Genomic DNA, 20,603 nt, shown 5'->3' with positions numbered 1-20,603 from the left:
CTTTGAAGTCGTGCATTTTAAGTACTAAAGTAGGCTCTGGAGTGCAGTAATTCTCCAGTTACATTAAGTAATAGCTGTAGGGGCAGGCACTGGACACACCAAAGACCTTGGTCTCTGTGACTTCAGAGTCACCAGGTGCACAATTGTGCAGCATGCTTCATTTTGTTTAAAAAACAAAAATACGACAGGGCAGGAGCACCTGGGTGGCTCGGTGGGTTGAGTGCCCGTCTCTTGATTTCAGCTCAGGTCGTGATCCCAGGGTTGTGGGATTGAGCCCTGTGTCGGGCTCCACGAGCCTGCTTGGGAGTGTATCTCTCTTTCTCACTCTGGCCCTCTCCCCCCTTTCAGGTGCTGTCTCTCTCAAATTAAAAAAATATATATATTTTAAAAAATATGACAGGACATATAATTTCTCCAGTTTAAATTTGAAGCCTTTTGGGGGAAACATTTTTTTAATGTTTATTCATTTATTTTTGAGAGAGAGAGAGAGAGAGAGAGAGAGAGACAACACAAACAGGGGTGGGACAAAGAGAGAGGGGGAGACACAGAATCCAAAGCAGGCTCCAGGCTCTGAGCTGTCAGCACAGAGCCCAACACAGGGCTCGAACTCATGAACCATGAAATCATGACCTGAGCTGAAGTCGGATACTTAACCTACTGAGCCACCCAGGCTCCCCGAAACATTGGAATTTTTATGGAATAAAGAAGAATTCTTAAGACTGCCTGATTTGTGTTGGTGCCCCATGTCAGTGGGGACCCTGTCAGTGAAGATCAGTTCTGTGCACCAGTGTGATTTCTGGATATTCAGTTCTGTTTGAGTCCCTGATAAAATATAAAAGTCTTTAAGAAATGTTTAATAAAAATTAGTTGTGGTAAAATACATATAACATCAAACTTACCATCTTGACCATTTTTAAGTGTTAGAAATCTTTCAATGTAAGTCATTTTCAAGATTCTGAAAATAGGAGAGAGAAAAGTTTCACGTAAACAACTTCATAAGAATTAATTATAAAGCATTTTTTCAACTGTTTTAAGTGTTGAATTGTTCAGCCTGATAATTTATACTTGTGTTGAATAAATAAGCGAAGGGATGGGAGGATATCATCGTACTAATACGTCTGTTAGTAAGGCTGGCCTTCTCATTTCTTCAGGTGGCCGTCAGACCCAAGAGCAGAGAACTCAGAGAAATGTAATAAATGTACCTGCAGAAAAACGCACAGAAAATGGCGTAAGTAATAGCGAATCAAATTGAAGTTTTTAAATTGCTTTTTACAGGTACTAACGGGGTTGGATTATAATTCACTTTTAAAGAACTCCTTTGGGGGTAGAAAGTGTCATTTCCATGGAATATTTCCAAACTTGTGAAGTTCTGCAGCGTCTCTGGTGGTCTTACCGGTTCTAACAGTGTGGCCCGTGCACAGCTGAGCGGCAGCAGCTTTCCTCAGTGCGTGTGACAGTGACCCGGGCCCTGGGAGCGATGGCCTCCGTGTCTAAGAGGCGAACGGGCAGACTTGCCTCGTGCTTCATGTTGATGTCTTAATCCTTCTGTCAGGCTCTGAAAGACAAAATGGCTGGTGAGTTGAAGTCTTCCTCATCGTCGCCTCCAGCGGAGAGGACTTCCTTCGTCAGATGGCGTGGCGCGGGGGAGACCAGGCCTGACGGGTGGGCAGGGAGGGCACGAGTCCCCGTGGGGGAGCAGCGTTAGGAAATGTTGGCGTGTGCTGCGAGTGTGAGCGGAAATGAGGGCGTGGAGGTGAGTGAGAGCACGATGAAGAACGAGAGGGGTTTTTGATGTGATCTTTCTGGAATCTTAGTAATGACTTTTCCACATGATCTTCGGGCTAGAGACCTCGCGTCTTTTTCTGGCTCTGCCACCAACCAGGTGCGTGACCTTGGGCGAGTTACCTCCTGGCACAGAGCTTGCACGGCCAGACGTGGGGAAAGAGCACACGGTCCGGAGCGTGGAGGGCCCATAGTCCCGCATGGGCTTTAGAACCTTCGAGCTAGCTACATTTGAGCAAGTGGCTCTGCCTCTCTACTTGCCAACTTAGTATGACTGAAATGTGACTTTTGTTTTTTTATGGGCTACTGTTGTGACTTCAGGTGATCTCCTCCTCCTCCTCTCTCTCTGTAAGATGAGGGTGTTAGCACCTTTCCCCTTTTTTCCACTTCCCCTTCCCTCCTACCTGCTAGCTCATGCGGTTATACTTCTATGTTGTCGAGGTTGGTGATATTTGTGCTGTTGTCCAAGCCTCTTGAAAACCATTCAGTAGTGTTTATTATTTTAGATTCTGCAGAGCCAGATGGTATACTAGATTCTATTTTCTTTTCCTTGCCTCCAACCTCATAATCCTTGTGCCACTCAGAACTCTTCCTGGTGTCAAGGGTATGGATTCTCCTTCCTTAGCCTCCAATTTCTAAAGGCCGTTCCACAAATCCTCTTCTCCTGCCTTCAAATCTAGAGCCTCTGTGAGGTTCTGCCAGGCATATCTGCTTCAGGAAGTCTCAAGAAATAAATGGCCAGACCCCGGTAAATGGGCAGTACTTTTGGCTCGGTGAGTCTGGGGTGGGCCTGGAAAGCTCCCCACATGACCGTGTTGCCCTGTCTGGTGTGAGAAACTCCAGGTTACATGCATACGCTGTCATAAGCATTCAGAACTTGTGCAGCCGAATTGCAAAGATTCTTTTGAGTTCTAAGATTGCCCGTGACCTGAACTTCAGGGAAGGTTAAATCTATCGAGTGTTAGGTGCTCTGTATCGAAGTCGGGGTTGTGCATATGATATGGGGAAGGGACTCAGAAGGAGAGGATTCCAGTCCTAAAGTGACTTCTGATGTTTTCACGTGATGGGTCTGTGATCTTTTCCCTGATGAAGTTGTTTCTTCACGGAGAGATGATATTTCTGTCTCAAGATCAACAAAACTGAAACCTGACAGCAAAATTAAAAATGTGTCTGTAGCCTTTATGTGAGTTTTTAATTAGAGGAAGGCAGAGAGCCGTCAGGGGATGTAACTTTGCACTGGCAGCATCACATCAAAGACGCTGCTGTATTTTATGGCACACACACCTGCCTGTTAAGCCCAATAACGCATTACATTTGCAGAGTCCTTACTGTCTACAAAGCACTTTCACGTGCAGTTTTAAAGTTCATAAGATGTTAAAAACCTCTTTCTTCCAAACTGTTTTGTATATACCCTGGACAGAGAACCCTCTGCTCTGTGGGCTGCAGCGTCCAGGAGTAGATCAAGCAGCAGCTGCAGGAGGAGGGTGTGTAGGCTGAAAGAGGACAGGAAACCGAGTTGCTATGATTGGTGCCCATGAGCAGCTGCTGGGGCAAGAAGGTGGGGACTTCCGCTGTCCAAAAGTCGCAGGTCAGCAAGTCAGGTTTTCTGAGAAAGAAATGCCCAGACCACTGGCCTTTCGGCTCAATGAGTCTGGGAACCTCCAGGCTACATGCACACACTGTCTTAAGCATTCAGAACTTACTTGTCCAGGGGCGTCTTGGGGGCTCAGTCGGTTAAGCCTCCAGCCCTTGATTCTGGCTCAGGTCACGCTCTCACGGTTTGTGAGTTCAAGCCCCGCGTCAGGCTCTGTGCTGACAATGCAGAACCTACTTGGAATTATCTCCCTCTCTCTCTGCCCCTCCCTCTCTCTTTCCCTTTCTCAAAATAAACTTTATTTAAAAAAAAAAAAGAACTTGTCCAACATCTTTGGAGATCTGGTTTAACTATGTAATATAAAGGCAAATGGATTTTTTCCTCATTGTATATACTTGTGTCAGGGCTCCCCAGGCCCACCCCTAGTTTCAGTGGTTTACCAGGGGGACCCACAGGACTCGGGATCTAGCTGTGCTCACGTCTGGGATTTCCTGTGTGAGAGGACACAGAGTTGTGTGGGACGAAGTCTGAGGACACCAGGCACCAGCTTCTAAGAGTCCTTCCCCGGTGGAGCCACATGGGATGCGCTCAGTCCTCCCAACCACCAGCTAGGACGACAGGTGCGACACATTGTCGACCAGGGAAGCTCAGTAGAGCCCCAGTGCCCGGGGTCCCTACTAAGAGCCAGTCCTGTGGGCAGCTTCTCTGTAGCAAATAGGAAAGCACCAGACTCCCAGAAGGAAGCAAGTATTTAACACAAACCATATTACTCGCACAAACATTTTAGGTTCAGCGAGCCTCTCGTCACTTCTGGGAATGGTGGGATCCCTCCCCAATCTGAGTTCCCAGAGGGCAACCCAGGGCTCGCCTTTAAGCAGGCCTGTTAGGAGAGCGGTTTGAGGTCTGTGGTGTGGATGCTTCTGTCCAGCACCGTTTCACGTAGGTGTCCTGGGAGTGCTTTTTCCTGTTTTCTCTGTGAGTCAGTTCCTGCCCTATTCCAGTACGTGTGGTAAGCTGCTGAGGCCAGTTGATCCGTCCCCTACCCCCCACTTCTAAGCGCTTTGTAGTTTTAGCTCCTGGATGTGGGTCCGTGATGTACTGTGAGTTGATTTTTGTGTATGGTGCATGAAGTAGGGTCTGGATTTGTTCTCTTGCCTGTAAAAATACCTAGTTACCCTTGCAGCATTTGGTGAAAAGACTGTTATTCCCCATTGAATTGTCTTGGCACCTTTGTCAAATCAAAATTAGCCATAAATGTGAGAGTTTATTTCTGGAAGTATTTGTTATTAATATTGTGACTTGGTCCCCCTGTGTAACATATGGTACCTGGGACTCACCTGTGCCTGGTGTCTCCAAATCAAGTAACATTTCAAGTGTCTAGAGAATAAACTTGTAGATTCCACGTCTAGAGTCAAAGGTTGCCAGTTTGAAGACGTAACTCTTGTGTGATGCACCTGGGACTGTCCAGTCTCCCCTCGTCTAGCTCAAGTGTGTCTCAGGTCTGCTAGGGTGCTTATTTTGTGGCTGCTGTCTGTTCACTTCTGACCATTTTTGTTGTCTCCTCTCCTGTTAGTTTATTTCTGTGGTTTTATATTATTTGATGCCAAAATCCCTTTACTGTCATGTATTGGCTTGGGGATTTAAGGACATTAGGATTAAATAATCCTCCATTGTAAGCAAGATGAGGTGTGGATTTCTTTCAGTTTTCCCTGTTGGGATTTGTTGAGTATACTGATTCTGAGTGTTACCATCTATCAACATGTCTGGAAAATTCTCTACTATTATCTGTGCAGGTATTTCTTCTTCCATATTCTTATTTTTGTTTTCTGGAATGCTTATTAGACATGTTATATCTTTCATTTTATTCTCCTTTTCTCTTAATTTTAATGTTTTATTCTTGAGAGAGAGAGAGAGAGAGCACGTGAGCAGGGGAGGGGCAGAGAGGGAGACACAGAATCGGAAGCAGGCTCTAGGCTCTGAGCTGTCAGCACAGAGCCCGAGGCGGGGCTCGAACTCACTAGCCGTGAGATCATGACCTGAGCAGAAGTCGGAGGCTTAACTGACTGGCCACCCAGGTGCCCCAATTTCTCTCTTTTTTTAAGTTTATTTTTGAGAGAGAGACAGAGAAAGAGACAGAGTGGGGGGAGGGGCAGTGAGAGAGAGAGAGAGAGAGAGAGAGAGAGAGAGAATCCCATGCAGGCTCTGTGCTGTCAGGGCAGATCCCAACATGGGGCTCAATCCCATGACCCTGGGATCATGACCTGAACCAAAATCAAGAGTCGGATGCTGAACTGACTGAGCCAGCCACCCAGGCACCCTGCTTACTTTCTCTTTTATGTTTTTACTTTCTTTGTCTCTTTATGTTGTGTTCTGGGTAGTTTCTTAGGATATATATTTCAGTTAATGAATTGTGTCTTTACTTGTATTTATTTGGCTGTTTAGTATATATAATGTACTTTAAATATTATTTATTACAAAAAAAACAAGACACAATCTGGGAGAAAATACTTGCAAATCTTATATCTGACAAAGGACTTGTATCCAGAATATGTAAAGAGCTCTTAAAACCCATAAGAAAATAAACAACCCAGTTTAGAAAGAAACAGATGGGGGTACCTGCCTTGAGATTCTCTCTCTCTCCCTCTCTCTCTCTCTGCCCCTCCCCAACTTATGTGTGCATGCACTCTCTCTCCCCCCTAAAAAACTTAAAAATTTAAATAAATAAGCAAACAAACAAATAAGAAACAGGGAGAAGATTTGAATAGATGTTTCACCAAAGAATATATGTTAGGGTAAGCACATGGAAAAATGTTCAACATCATTAGTCTTTAGGAAAATACGATTTAAAACCACACTGTTAGAAATACCACCTATTAGAATGTCTAAAACTAAAAAGACTCATCCTAAGAAGTGTTGATGAGACTGGAGAGCCCAGAACTCTCAAACACTGCTGTTGGGAATGTAAGGTGGTACAATCTGGAAAACTGTGACAGTTTCTTTAAAACTTGGACATGAATCTTTTATGTGATCTGAGTATTTACCAAAGAGAAAAGAAAGCAAATGTTTATACAGACTTATACATGAATGTTCATAGCATTTTGATTTGTGGTACCCAAAATCTGGAGGCAAAATTAATGTCTAGTAACAGGTGAATGGACAGAAAACATTGCACGTCTGTATGGTGAGATCTTACGAGCAGTAATGAGGAGCAAACCACTGATACCTGAGGCAGCATGGACGGATCTCACTGTGCTGAAAAGCCAGACCACAAAGTACATAACTGCTTCATTCTCTGTGCATAAAACTCTAGGAAATGTGGACCAACCTCTAGTAGCAGAAGATAGATCGGTGGTGGCCTGTGAACCTGGGAGCCGGGTGCAAGGAGGAGGCGGGAGGGGGAGCCACAAAGACACAAGGCCCCAGGGTACAAGCCAGCTTCAGTGTTCCGTCGTTGCCCAGAGCTTCCGCCACGTCTCTGTAACTTCCTCACTGGTGTGTCAGCCCAGCGATGCTGTCAAAAATAGGTGTTTATGTTTCATCTTACCTTGTAGGTGCGGTGATCAGGAGTACAGTTCTGTGTGTCTTGGGGGCCGTGCTGTCGGACACAGAGCAGTTCCCGTGGTGTTTTGCTTGTAGCTCTCGGGCGGCGTGTGGTGGTTTTTCTCTTCGCGTTATTTGTGTTCCTTGATAGCCCTGTTTTCCTGCTGATCTTTCCAGCCTTGATCGTTCCTAGCTGCTTGCCTTGGGTATAAATCTGTGTTGAACCAAACTGAATTTATTTGGGTGAGTTTTAATCATAAGAGTAATTCGCGTTTGTAGGATAAAATAGCATATTACGGTACTATTACAGGGGGTGGGGAGCCAGTATACATTTTAGATACAAGTTGACTCTTAGTAATTTGTGAGGCTTAGTAATTGTTGGAATACGAAATACTTCAGCTCCAGAATAGAGTGAAGTGTTAGAAAGACTCAATGTCACTGAATGTTTTTTGGGATACAAATAAGTCTACATGTTTATAATATTTATCTTGATATCATTATCACCTATTTCGTTTGCCCTCCAAACCTGAACATTTATAACCATGGAGACGGCAGAAAGATAAGCGATTTAATGTGCTAGAAGATTATGTGGGTATAAATGGATTTCAGGGGCGCCTGGGTGGCTCAGTCAGTTAAGTGGCTGACTTCCGCTCGGGTCATGATTTCGCGGTCCGTGAGTTCAAGCCCCGCGTCGGGCTCTGTGCTGACAGCTCGGAGCCTGGGGCCTGTTTCAGATTCTGTGTCTCCCTCTCTCTGACCCTCCCCTGTTCGTGTTCTGTCTCTCTCGGTCTCAAAGATAAATAAACATTAAAAAAAAATTAAATGGATTTGATCATAATTATTTTGTCATAGTTTTGTTTTAAGGCATGTTGGTCATTTTTGGAGTGACATTACACGTGAGAATCCAGTTATACTTCAAAAAATCAGTTAATAGTTTCAAACAAATATCTCATTATGATTACATTCCCACATAGGATGCTGGCTGTTTGGTCTAATTTTTTATTTTTTTTACACTTTTTTATTGTGAAATATACAGAAGAATGTGTAAAATACACACAGGTGAAGAAATTACTAAAAAAACAAAACCAAACAAAACCCTGTTCAGATAACGACGACCTAGGCTTGAATTTCTCTCTATTCATTCTAAAACAATTCTGTCCAATTTATTTGAGCTTTAGACAGGCCAGAGATCTAAAAGCAAGGTGTTTGGTGATGGCTACTTGAAGTCTGTTTCAAATTCCACAGCGGTGTTTTTGGAGCTAGGTGTGTGAACAAATCACAGTACAGTGTGGGAAACGCAGTAAAAGTAGAACAAGGCACCAGAGAAATAGGCTATGGTTTGGTTAACTTACTGAGGTGGGTACCAGGGAAGATCTCCCCGCAGAGGTCGGACGAGTCTGCAAAGGTACAGGGAAGAGCGCAAGGCGCTCTGAGAAGCAGAGATCGAGAAACACGGTGGGGACGACAGAGCATAAGTTGTGGGGACGAGGAGGGGGTGATGCTGAAGAGGGAAGAGAGCTGAAGTGTTCTGGTCAGGGAGCGGCGGGATCTTCACTGTGCCACAAGCTGGGACTTAATCCCGTAGGGTATTAAGCTCTGTATGCTGAAAACTGTAGAAAGCTTATGAAGGAAATTGAAGAAGATACGAAGAAATGGAAAAACATTCTGTGCTCATGGATTGGAAGAATCAATATTGGTAAAATGTCAGTACTACCCAAGCAGTCTACACATTCAATGCGATCCCGATCAAAATTGCACCAGCATTCTTCTCGAAGCTAGAACAAGCAATCCTGAAATTTGTATGGAACCACCAAAGACCCCGAATAGCCAAAGTAATATTGAAGAAGAAAACCAAAGTGGGAGGCATCACAGTCCCAGACTCCAGCCTCTACTACAAAGCTGTCATCATCAAGACAGCATGGTATTGGCACAAAAACAGACACAGAGACCAATAGAATAGAATAGGGACTCCAGAATTGAACCCACAAACGTATGGCCAACTAATCTTCGACAAAGCAGGAAAGAATATCCAATGGAAAAAAGGCAGTCTCTTTAACAAATGGTGCTGGGAGAACTGGACAGCAACATGCGGAAGAATGAGACTAGACCACTTTCTTACACCATTCACAAAAATACACTCATGATGGATGAAGGACCAGAACGTGAGACAGGAAACCGTCAAAACCCTAGAGGAGAAAGCAAGAAAAAAACCCCTCTGACCTCAGCCGCAGCAATTTCTTACTTGACACATCTCCAGAGGCAAGGGAATTAAAAGCAAAAATGAACTATTGGGACCTCATGAAGATAAAAAGCTTCTCCACTGCAAAGGAAACAGTCAACAAAACTAAAAGGCAACCGACAGAATGGGAAAAGATATTTGCAAATGACATATCGGACAAAGGGCTAGTATCCAAAATCTATAAAGAACTCACCAAACTCCACACCCGAAAAGCAAATAATCCAGTGAAGAACTGGGCAGAAGACATGAATAGATACTTCTCTAAAGAAGACATCCAGGTGGCCAACAGGCACATGAGAAGATGCTCAACGTCACTCCTCATCAGGGAAATACAAATCAAAACCACACCGAGATATCACCTCACACCAGTCAGAGTGGCTAAAATGAACAAATCAGGAGACTATAGATGCTGGACAGGATGTGGAGAAACGGGAACCCTCTTGCACTGTTGGTGGGAATGCAAACCGGTGCAGCCACTCTGGAAAACAGTGTGGAGGTTCCTCAAAAAATTAAAAATAGAACTACCCTACGACCCAGCAATAGCACTACTAGGAATTTACCCAAGGGATACAGCAGTGCTGATGCATAGGGGCACTTGTACCCCAGCATTTATAGCAGCACTTTCCACAATAGCCAAATTATGGAAAGAGCCTAAATGTCCATCAACTGATGAATGGATAAAGAAGATGTGGTTTTTATATTCAATGGAATACTACGTGGCAATGAGAAAGAATGAAATACGGCCTTTTGTAGCAACGTGGATGGAACTGGAGAGTGTGATGCTAAGTGAAATAAGTCATACAGAGAAAGACAGATACCATATGTTTTCACTCTTATGTGGATCCTGAGAAACTTAACAGAAGACCATGGGGGAAGGGAAGGAGAAAAGAAAAAGAGAGAGAGGGAGCCAAACCATAAGAGACTCTTAAACACTGAGAATAGGGGCGCCTGGGTGGCTCAGTCGGTTAAGTATCTGACTTCGGCTGAGGTCAAGATCTCGTGGTCCATGAGTTTGAGTCCCATGTCGGGCTCTGTGCTGTCAGTTCAGAGCCTGGAGCCTTCTTCGGATTCCATGTCTCCCTCTCTCTCTGCCCCTCCCCCACTCATGCTCTGTCTCTCTCTGTCTCTCAAAAAATGAATAAATGTTAAAAAAAAAATTAAAAAACTGAGAATAAACTGAGGGTTGATGGAGGGTGGGAGGGAGGGGAAGTTGGGTGATGGGCATGGAGGAGGGCACCTGTTGGGAGGAGCACTGGGTGTTGTATGCAAACCAGTCTGACAGTAAATTTCATATTAAAAAAAAAAACGAGAGAAGGACAGGAGGGAGCCCTCTGGTGCTAGTGCTGTTGGAGTTGTGTGTGCAGCACAGGGGGTGGGAATGGCTGGAGGCAGGCAGCCCTGTGAGGTCACTGCTTGCCACAACTGGAATCCCAGAGAGAGACTTCCATTCAAAGGAAGTATTTGGAAAGAAGAATTTCAAGGTTATGGAGATAGAAGCTCAAAAGGTACATCTGTAAACTACAATTTAGAAGAAAGGAGATTTCACTTCATTCCTTCCTGTAATTCACGTGCATCTGCTTATATGAAATTATCCCAAGAAAGTAAAAAGAGGGAGTTGGGCTTTTTTAGACTTCCTCTGGAACAGTACAAGCAATGATTAGGCATGCCTCCTCCAGGAAGCCCTGCACTATCACTGAGCAGTCTATTTTGTCATTTCTCATAATCTTCCAAAAATAGAGTAGCCTAGAGTTCTCTTTCTTCTGTTTTATTTCTTTATTATCATTTGCTAGAATCAAGTTACCTTTAGATTTTATGATTCTCAGTGGGGGAAATTAATCCTTTCCTCTTACATTGAACCATATGAAATTGCTGATGTCTGACCATCTACATTTTTCGATCTACAAAAACAGCATTTTCATATGATTCAAACTAAAATCAGATGGCATCTGGTAGAGCATTTACCCTTTGGTACAATAAATGAGTGGTACTTAGGGGCAACCATACGTGCCTGTGCTGCAGCCTGGTGAGAAAAAAATGGGAGGCCGGTACATCCCGTGTGAGGGAAAGAGCATGCAGCCTGCCATCCGGAGACCCTGACACTGCTCCTGGCCCACCCCTGTGCTTGGGAGAGCTGTTCAGCCCGCTGCCAGAGCTCAGCTTTCTCGTCTGTGAAACAGGCTTAAGAACTTTCCTATAAGGGTTGTGGAAACGTCTACTAAGATAACCATAAATTCAGGTTTATATAAATATCTAATATGCAAGTGCTTGTTGTGTGTTGTTGAATCTCTGGAATTCAGAATGCATGAAATACTGAGTTCTCTCCCATCTCTGGAAGTGATGTCAGATCCTGAGTGTCAGAACAATTGCATGAGAGGTTCTGCAGAGGATCAGGAAAAGCTTCAGGAAGCAGATGGCATGGCCACTAGATCTTGAAGGATAGGTAGAGTTTAGGAAGTTGGGGGAAGGGCTCTGTAGCCAAAAGGAATAATCTGAGCAAAAATGTGAAGGTGGGGAAGTGTCGGCTCTGGAATGGAGAGGCAGACACAGATACGAGGAAGAGAGAGAGAGACAACACTGAGCAGCAGCTTCTATTTTGAGCAACGTCGGTTCAAGTCAGTGATGAGGCTGAGGTTTCTGGGGAAATGTTACAGCCATTAACAGAAGTAAGAAATTTAGGAGGAAGCCAGGGTGGAAGGAGAGGGAGGAGCTTGGTCTCACATGCCACGGGTAAAGTGCTGGCATGCCATGCAAATCAGAGTGTGACTCTGGCGGGGGGAACAGTGGTACCGGGGCTCCTTTGAGGAGGCCACGGGTGGGCGGCTAGACCCACCAGAAGGTCCTTTGTGTTTTCCATGCAAACGAGCCCAGAAAGGGATGAGTAGGACAGACCCTTGAGCTTACAGCATGCCGTCTCACCACAACTTGAAAGCTTAGGGAATTTTCTTTTCCCAAGTAATATTATAGTGACGTTCTTGTCTGTTATAACCAAAGATGAGGTTATTTAGTTGAGTATTAAAATCAGAATACCAAAAAATAAAATAATAAAATAAAATAAAATAAAATAAGATAAAATAGAGCTGACATCTGAAGTGACCCATTAGCCAGTAGGTATTTAATTGCTGACAGAATCCACTAGCCTTTTCTGATAACTGACTACCAAGGAATATATGTTAAGCATTGAGGATAAAAGCAGCATTTATAGTTAAAACCTCTATTGATTGCACTCTTAGCTAGCTCTCTTAAACATATGCCCATAACATAAACATTCTCTTTCTTTGTTGTATTGTAACACTGCTGTTGGGAATAACAACTAAACTCCTATACGTAATAAATAATAGGATGATAGAAGTAAATGGATGTGACAGTTTTAAAATATGAAGATTCTTGGGGCGCCTGGGTGGCTCAGTCAGAGTCCGACTTCGAAGCGTCCACCTTTGGCTCGGATCATGATCTCACGGTTCATGGGTTCGAGCCCCGTGTCGGGCTCTGTGCTGACAGCTCAGAGCCTGGAGCCTGCTTCAGATTCTGTGTCTCTGTCTTTCTCTGCTCCTCCCCATTCATGCTCTGTCTCTTTTCTCTCAAAAATAAATAAAAGTTAAATAAAACAAAATAAAATATGAAGATTCTTTAAAACGCCTCTCTTCACAAAGTGGAGTTAAATTCCCCTCTTTTTCTCCCAAACTTAGTGACTAGCTCCTAGCAGATAGAATTTGGAGAAAGTGGTGCAATGTGACTTCTGAGGCTAGTTCACTAAAAAGATAGCTTCCCCCTGGCACTCTGTCTTGGATTATTTGCTCTGGGGGAAACCAGCCACCGTGTTGTGAGTAGGCACAAACAAGCAGCTCTGTGAGGAGTCCACTTGGTAGCCATGAGAGTGTGGCATCTTGGAATCAGTTCCTCCAAACCCAGTCAAGCCTTAGGACAGCTACAACCCTGACATTTGGCTGGGCCTTATGAGAAATCTTAAGCCAGAACTGCCCAGCCGAGCTGTTCCTTAATCCTTTATCCCCAGAAGCTATGAGCCATAATGAACGTTGGTTGTGTTTTAAGCCAGTGAATTTAGATGTGACCTGTTATCAGCAATAGAGAACTAATATGTATCCTTGGAATGAATAATGTGAGCTGTTGATGCCCAAATCATTCTCACAAGTATAAAATATATGAATTGAACAACGAAGACGTCCTTACATAAATAATAAACAATATGTGGATGCAGTTGGAAACTAAAGTGTCATGTAATGAGAGTGTGTTGTACTTGCCAATGCCAAAAGTGGAAAAGCAGGCTTCACAGTATGTGTTGTTGGTGAGGAGGGGAGTGCAAAGGACTCACTCTTTGGAATGGTTTTGATATGTAAATTATACTTCTGCATCATTTTTGTCACCAGTTTTTCAACTTTTGGGAGATTGCACTCAAACTTAAAAATAAAGTTTAGGGGCGCCTGGGTGGCTCAGTCGGTTAAGTGTCTGACTTCGGCTCGGGTCATGATCTCATGTTCTGTGAGCTCAGGCCCCGTGTCGGGCTCTGTGCTGACAGCTCGGAGCCTGGAGCCTGCTTTGGATTCTGTGTCTCCCCCTCTCTCTCTGCCTCTCCTCTGCCAGTGTGCGTATGTATGCGCACTCTCTCGCGTGTACGCGCGCGCTCTCTCGCCTATAAATACATACATACATAAATAAATAAATGAATGAATAAATAAATAAATAAATATTAAAAGTAATAATAATAAAGTTATAGCCCACAACTGTATGGTCAACTGATTTTTGACAAAGCAGGAAAGAATATCCAGTGCAAAAAAAGTCTCTTCAAGAAAAATGGTGCTGGGAAAACTGGACGGCAACATGCAGAAGAATGTAACTGGACCACTTTCTTCCACCACACACAAAAATAAATTCAGTATGGGTAAAAGACCTGAATGTGAGACAGGAAACCATCAAAGTCCTAGAGGAGAATGCAGGCAGCAATCTTTCTGACCTTGGTCAGAGCAGCTTCTTACTAGACCTGTCTCTGAAGGTAAGGGAAACAAAAGCAAAATCAAGCATGAACTGTTGGGGCCTCATCAAGATAAAAAGCTTCCGCACAGTGAAGGAAACAATCAGCAAAACTGAAAGACAACCTACAGAATGGGAGAAGATGTTTGCAAACGATACATCTGATAAAGGGTTAGTATCCAAAATCTATAAAGAACTTCCAAACTGGGGCGCCTGGGTGGCTCAGTCAGTTGAGCGTCCGACTTCGGCTCAGGTCATGATCTCACAGTTCGTGGGTTCGAGCCCCGTGTCAGGCTCTGTGCTGACAGCTCAGAGCCTGGAGCCTGCTTCAGATTCTGTGTCTTCCTCTCTCTCTGCTCCTCCCTCATTCATGGTCTGCCTGTTTCTGTCTCTCAAAAATAAATTTTTTAAAAAGTTAAAAAAAACAAACTTACAAACTTAACACCTAAAAAGCAAATAATCCATTGAAGAAACGGGCAGAAGACATGAATAAACACTTCTCCAAAGAAGACATCCAGATGGCTAACAGACACATGAAAAAATGCTCCACATCACTCATCATCAGGGAATTACAAATCAAAACCTCATTGAGATACCACCTCACACCTGTCAGAATGGCTAAAATTAACAACTCAAGAAACAACAGGTGTTGGCAAGGATTCAGAGAAAGGGGAGCCCTCCCACACTATTCGTGGGAATGCAAACTGGTACATTCACTCTGGAGAACAGTACGGAGGCTCTTTAGAAAACTGAAAATAGAATTACCCTACGACCCAGCAATTGCACTTTTAAGTATTTACCCAAAGGATACAGAAATACAGGTTTGAAGGGGTACGTGCACTCCAGTGTTTATAGCAGTATTGTCAACAGTAGCCAAACGATGGAGGGAGCCCAGATGTCCATCGACTAACGAATAAAGAAGATGTACACACACACACACACACACACACACACACCCTGGAATATAAGTCAGCCATCAAAAAGAATGAAATCTTGCCATTTGCAACTACGTGGATGGAGCTAGAATGAATTGTGCTAAGCAAAGTAATTCATTCAGAGAAAGACGTTATAGGATTTCACTAATACATGGAATTTTAGAGACAAAACACATGAATGTATGGCACGGAGGGTGAAGAGGAGAGGGAAGCATACCACAATAGACTTTTTTTTTAAGTTTATTTATTTTGAGATGAGAGGGGCAAAGGGGGTGGGGGGAAAGAATCCCAAGGAGGGATGTGAACTCACAAGAGGCTCAAACCCACGAACCTGTGAGTCGTGACCTGAGGCAAAGTCGGCCAGCTGCCTGAGTACCTAGGCGCCCCACCCCTGTGGACACTTAACTATAGAGAACAAACTGAGGGTTGGTGGAGGGGGTGGGGGATGGGCTGAATGGGAATTAAGGAAGGTACTTGCGATGTGCTCGATGTGCTCGGGGTGTTGTAAGGGATAAATGAGTGAATTCTACTCCTGAAACCAATATTGCACTGTATGTTAACTAAATAAAATCTAAACAGAAATAAAGTTACAGGACAGGAAAGCGTCTTTTTTTTTTTTTTAATTTTTTTTTAACGTTTTATTTATTTTTGAGACAGAGAGAGACAGAGCATGAATGGGGGAGGGGCAGAGAGAGAGGGAGGCACAGAATCAGAAGCAGGCTCCAGGCTCTGAGCCATCAGCCCAGAGCCCGACGCGGGGCTCGAACTCGCGGACCGCGAGATCGTGACCTGGCTGAAGTCGGACGCTTAACCGACTGAGCCACCCAGGCGCCCCAGGAAAGCGTCTTTAGGGTAACACAAGCTAAACAAGAGAGCACTTCAAAACAGGTTCAGCTAGGGGCACCTGGGTGGCTCAGTTGAATGTCCGACTTCAGCTCAGGTCATGGTCTCATGGACTGTGGGTTTGAGCCTCGCATCGGGCTCCGGGCTCTGTGCTGACAGCTCAGAGCCTGGAGCCTGCTTCCGATCTTGTCTCTCTCTCTCTCTCTCTCTCTCTCTCTCTCTGCCCCTCCCCCACTCTCACTTTGTCTCACTCTGTCTCTCAAAAATAAATAAATGTAAAAAAAAAAAATAAAAAAAAAACAGGTAGAGCTAACCCACATGCACCGTGGACCAGAGGGTCGTAGAAGACACCCCCTCTTCGTCACTTGGCATGTGCACCCACAACACATTGATGGGACTCATCCAAGCCTGGTGCACAGTTTAGAGTTGTGCCATATCCTGTCCTCTGATGAACAGCGGCTGGGTTGAGTAAATTGGTGACTGTTTGTCTGAAAGTAATGTCAAAATATCACTCCTTACAGAGCATTTAGTGTGTTTTGAGTGAAAGTCATTATACCAAAAAGAAAAAAAAAAAACGCCTGAGAAATGGCATAATTTTTCAGGAACTGGGATAGTTAGAGTCATTACCTGAATGGACACTATGCAAGGTGGTGAATCCTTTTGTTTTCATAGATAAAATTGCAATCTTTGATAAGTTTTTTGCACGTTAGAAACATACACTTGGCACATACTGACAGGCTGTTTGAATAAGATATAAAACGAAGTCTTCTTCCTAATGTCATTCACAGCTTAGGTTGGGAGACGTGCGTATATATATTGCATAATTGTCTACAGTGGTTTGTTTTGAGAAACTTTATTACATATTTTTAGTGCCTCAATTATGGTAACACCACTCTCAAGTTTAAAACATTACCTGAAGAGGGGCGCCTGGGTGGCTCAGTCGGTTAAGCGGCTGACTTCGGCTCCGGTCATGATCTCGTGGTCCGTGAGTTCGAGCCCCGCGTCGGGCTCTGTGCTGACAGCTCAGAGCCTGGAGCCTGTTTCAGATTCTGTGTCTCCCTCTCTCTGACCCTCCCCCATTCATGCTCTGTCTCTCTCTGTCTCAAAAATAAATAAATGTTAAAAAAATTTTTTTTTAAATAAAAAAAAAACATTACCCGAAGAGACAAAAAAAAAAAATACTTTTGATTAAAGCCATGGTACCAATTTGACGTGTGATCTAAAGGTTTCCATCATAATTATCAAGTAAGTCATAGTTTTTCTGAACATCTTAACATTTTAGTTCTAGTAGCCTGTTTTTCAGGGAGATGATGGCTTCATGAGTCATGACTCCTACACATAATTGGTACAAAGGAGACTTTGCCTGGGAAATAAGCCCCTTCTCCTTATCTAACTTCTGGCAAATTTTATTTATTGATAGCTTATTTGTTGAAAATCTGGTCATAGTATGTTTGGTTTTGATCACTTAATTGTGGACATTTTTATCCTTTTTAAAATTATTTTTTGTAACTTTTAAAATTATATTTATGAAATCCTTTCTTTGCCAAGATGTTAAAATTTTATTTAAAAAGAAGATAATTAAAATGTAAACATTGACAGCAAGCGTTGGCAGGGATGCAGAGAAACTAGAACTTTCCTACGTGCCTCGTGGCGGTGTAAAATGTTACGTTTCACTTTGGAAAACAGTTTGGCAGTTTCTGTGAGTTCAGCATACACTTACCACACAACCTACCTGTTCTACTTCCTTGACTTCGGTTACCCAAGAGAAGCCAGAACACTTGTCTGCGTAAATACCGGTACGTGAGTACTCAAGACACCTTTAGTCATCATAGTCCAAAAGTGGAGACAGCTCCCATGTCCATTAACAGATGGATAAACGAAATGTGGTGTCTCCGTACAGCTGAATACTACCCAGCAGTAAAAATGACAAGTTTACCGACACATGGATCGACACCGTGAATCTCGGAAGCATTGTGGGTGTGAAGGAAGACAACCCAAAGAGGCACACACTGTACAGTCCCATTTGCGTGGAATTCTCAGGAAACAGAACGAGGCTATCAGGACAGAATGACAGGCCCCACATCCGGAGTTTGGGGGGGGGGGGGGGACGGGGGGGGTGGCCAAAAGGAATGGAATTGACCAGCAGGGGTCAGAATTCATTCAGCAGTGTACTTTAAATGGGTGCTTTTTACTGCTTGTAAGCTATACCTCAATAAAGTTGATTTTAAAAGTAAACATTGGTTTCACTGTGTATTTGCTAAACTAGCCAGTTGTCGTTCTGTTTTCATCACTACCAGTATGGGTAGCTTGGCCATTTTGTGTATGAGATGGTCTAGATTATATGCTTGTCAATTTTTTAAAAGTTGCTAACATCTTAAATTTAAGACCATAAAAGTTTGTTTTATTTTTGCTTATTTTGGGCGTTGTGAAATAATTTTATTAGAACTTTCTGTAAAGTCAGGAACAATAACATACGGAGGGGTTAGCTTCTTGTTTGGTTTCATTGTTTTGGGAAAGGAGATTTTAAGAGAATCTTTTTGTTTTTAGACCCACAGCTCCCATAGTGACTAGACCCAGGGTGGCTGAGTGAGGTTGTGAAATATCCTGCTCTTCTGGTTCCTCGTGACCTTCCTAGGGCAGGGGACAGGCTGAACACGCACTTTTACGAGAGTCCTCGCTGCTACGCTGAGAAATGCTGTTTTTATTATTTCACAGTGAAGATCCTAAGTATAAAGAAAACTGAGCTCAGGTTCTGTTCCTCATAGTCGAATTTGATGAGTATCCTAATTGCTTCCCTTGTGAGAATCTTATCTCGTTGGTCAGAGTAGCGACACACAGAACACAGGGAGACATTTCACTGGTCTTTTATCTTACCTGCCACGTCTCGGATCCTGGCTGGCATAGCCAGGGTCAGCGAGGGATCCTGGTGTGGTGTGCGATGTGTATCGCACTCCGGACAATTCCAGTTCCCGTCACCCCTCACGACTGCCTTGCCACTTGTCCTCGGTCACTTCCTCGCGCTGGGATCTCGAGCACGTAGTTTGTTTTATTTTTTTAGTGTTTGTTTATTTTGAGAGAGAGCATGAGTTGGGGAAGGTTGGGGGGACGGTGCGTGGGGACAGAGGATCCAAAGCAGGCTCTGCACTGACAGCACAGAGCCCGATGTGGGGCTTGAACTCCCAAACCATGAGATCATGACCTGAGCCAAAGTCAGATGCTCAACCGACTGAGCTCCCCAGACGCCCCTCAGAGCACATAGTTTCGTTTCTTCATTTACAGAGCTCCACTGCCACTGCCGCTTCCGGCCTCTCCAGGCAGACAGGCATTAGGGGAAGGGATCAGGAGGAAGGCGATAAGGGCCAGAGGGGGCTTGTGATAATGAGGTGCTGAGAGACTCTGGGGGCACCCGGAGGGCTCAGTCAGTACAGCACGCAACTCTTGATCTCGGGGTCATGAGCTCGAGCCCCACAGTGGGAGTAGAGATTACTTAAATCATTTTTAAAAAGAACCTGGAGAGGCCGTTGAAATGGTGAGGAGGATGTAGGCTCTTTGTAGGACGACAGAATGAAAAGTGTGGGCTTTTGAGTTTGGGAAGATGCCGTCCACACTGGAGTGTGAGGAAGCCCCGACTGGTTCGTAAATCCACTGCCCCGTGGTGGGCTAGGACCCTGCAGCTGCCGGGGCCAGGAGTCTCTGGAAGTGTCTCATTAGTCAGAGGGCCCAGTGTCAGTTCTCTGTCGGGTCAGTGTTTTGTATGTAAAAGTATTGTAACTTAGAGAATTGAGTCTTTTATCATTTTTGTAGGTAGATTTGTGGACGTTTGGAGAAAGAAGGGGATATGGCCAGATACGTGATGGTGAAGGCTGGGGGCCAAGGTGCCTGTTTTCCTCTGCTCTCGCGGGGAGTGGGGAGTTTAGACGTGGAGTTGGGTGGGCCACGTTTGTTGTGAGAAATGGGAGAGCAACCCGCATTCATAGGGAGCACAGACATGTCCCCAGAGTCCAGATGCAGGTAGAACGTCTCGTGAGAGGGGCCCGAGCCGTGGGGCCCAGGCAGCAGCCCCTGCAGGGAAGGGTATGAGAGCAGCGGGAGGCCGGCGAGGTGCTTCCTGTCCTCTGGGCCCTGCGTGGGGGAGCCTGCTGGGCCGCTTCTGAGAGACAGCGTGAGCACCCACTTCTGCGCCAATCGTGCTGCTTGTGGAAGTGGCTCGTCCTCTCTGTGACCTGGAGCTGAGCTCACGAGGTGACGCGGCCAGGAGGGACCTCCGGGAGCCCAGGGCACGGGATTTGATTTCTTCTTACTCGATGCAATGACAAGAAACAAACGAGGAATTCGGTCATAGGTTTGTTTGAATGCACGTGGAGACCTGGCAACTGGAAGGAGGGCTGAGCTGACCTGGAGGGAGCACAGTGACAGGCCCCTCATAAAAGGACTGCATTGAAGGGTTTCGTTGTCCCGAAAACTCAAAAGGTGCTTCTTTTTGCTGAATTTTCACATTGAATAATTCAGGGAAGATATACTAACATACAAAATGTAGCATATTTGTTGACTCATAAGTTTATGGTGGTTGGTGTTTTTAGAACTCAGTTAAAATACAGTTAAGGGGCGCCTGGGTGGTTCGGTCGGTTAAGCATCTGACTTAGGCTCGGCTCAGGTCATGATCTCACAGTTCGTGGGTTCCAGC

General features: G+C 44.5%; 1 protein-coding gene across 10 annotated transcripts in view; it reads left to right on the top strand.

Moving 5' to 3' along the window:
• The window catches only part of PPP1R13B (protein phosphatase 1 regulatory subunit 13B), a 100,778-nt gene that overhangs the window by 57,943 nt on the left and 22,232 nt on the right, over positions 1 to 20,603 (top strand). For all 10 annotated transcript variants that reach the window (XM_047864489.1, XM_047864485.1, XM_047864492.1 and 7 more), the window contains exon 4: positions 1,152 to 1,228. In XM_047864489.1, coding sequence (XP_047720445.1) covers positions 1,152 to 1,228 — 77 coding nt within the window. The remainder of the gene's footprint in view (positions 1 to 1,151; positions 1,229 to 20,603) is intronic.

This window comes from Prionailurus viverrinus, chromosome B3 (genome assembly GCF_022837055.1).
Source record: "Prionailurus viverrinus isolate Anna chromosome B3, UM_Priviv_1.0, whole genome shotgun sequence".
Classification (NCBI taxonomy): domain Eukaryota; kingdom Metazoa; phylum Chordata; class Mammalia; order Carnivora; family Felidae; genus Prionailurus; species Prionailurus viverrinus.
Note: the sequence above shows the minus strand (reverse complement) of the source record. Positions and strands in the feature narration are given on the sequence as shown.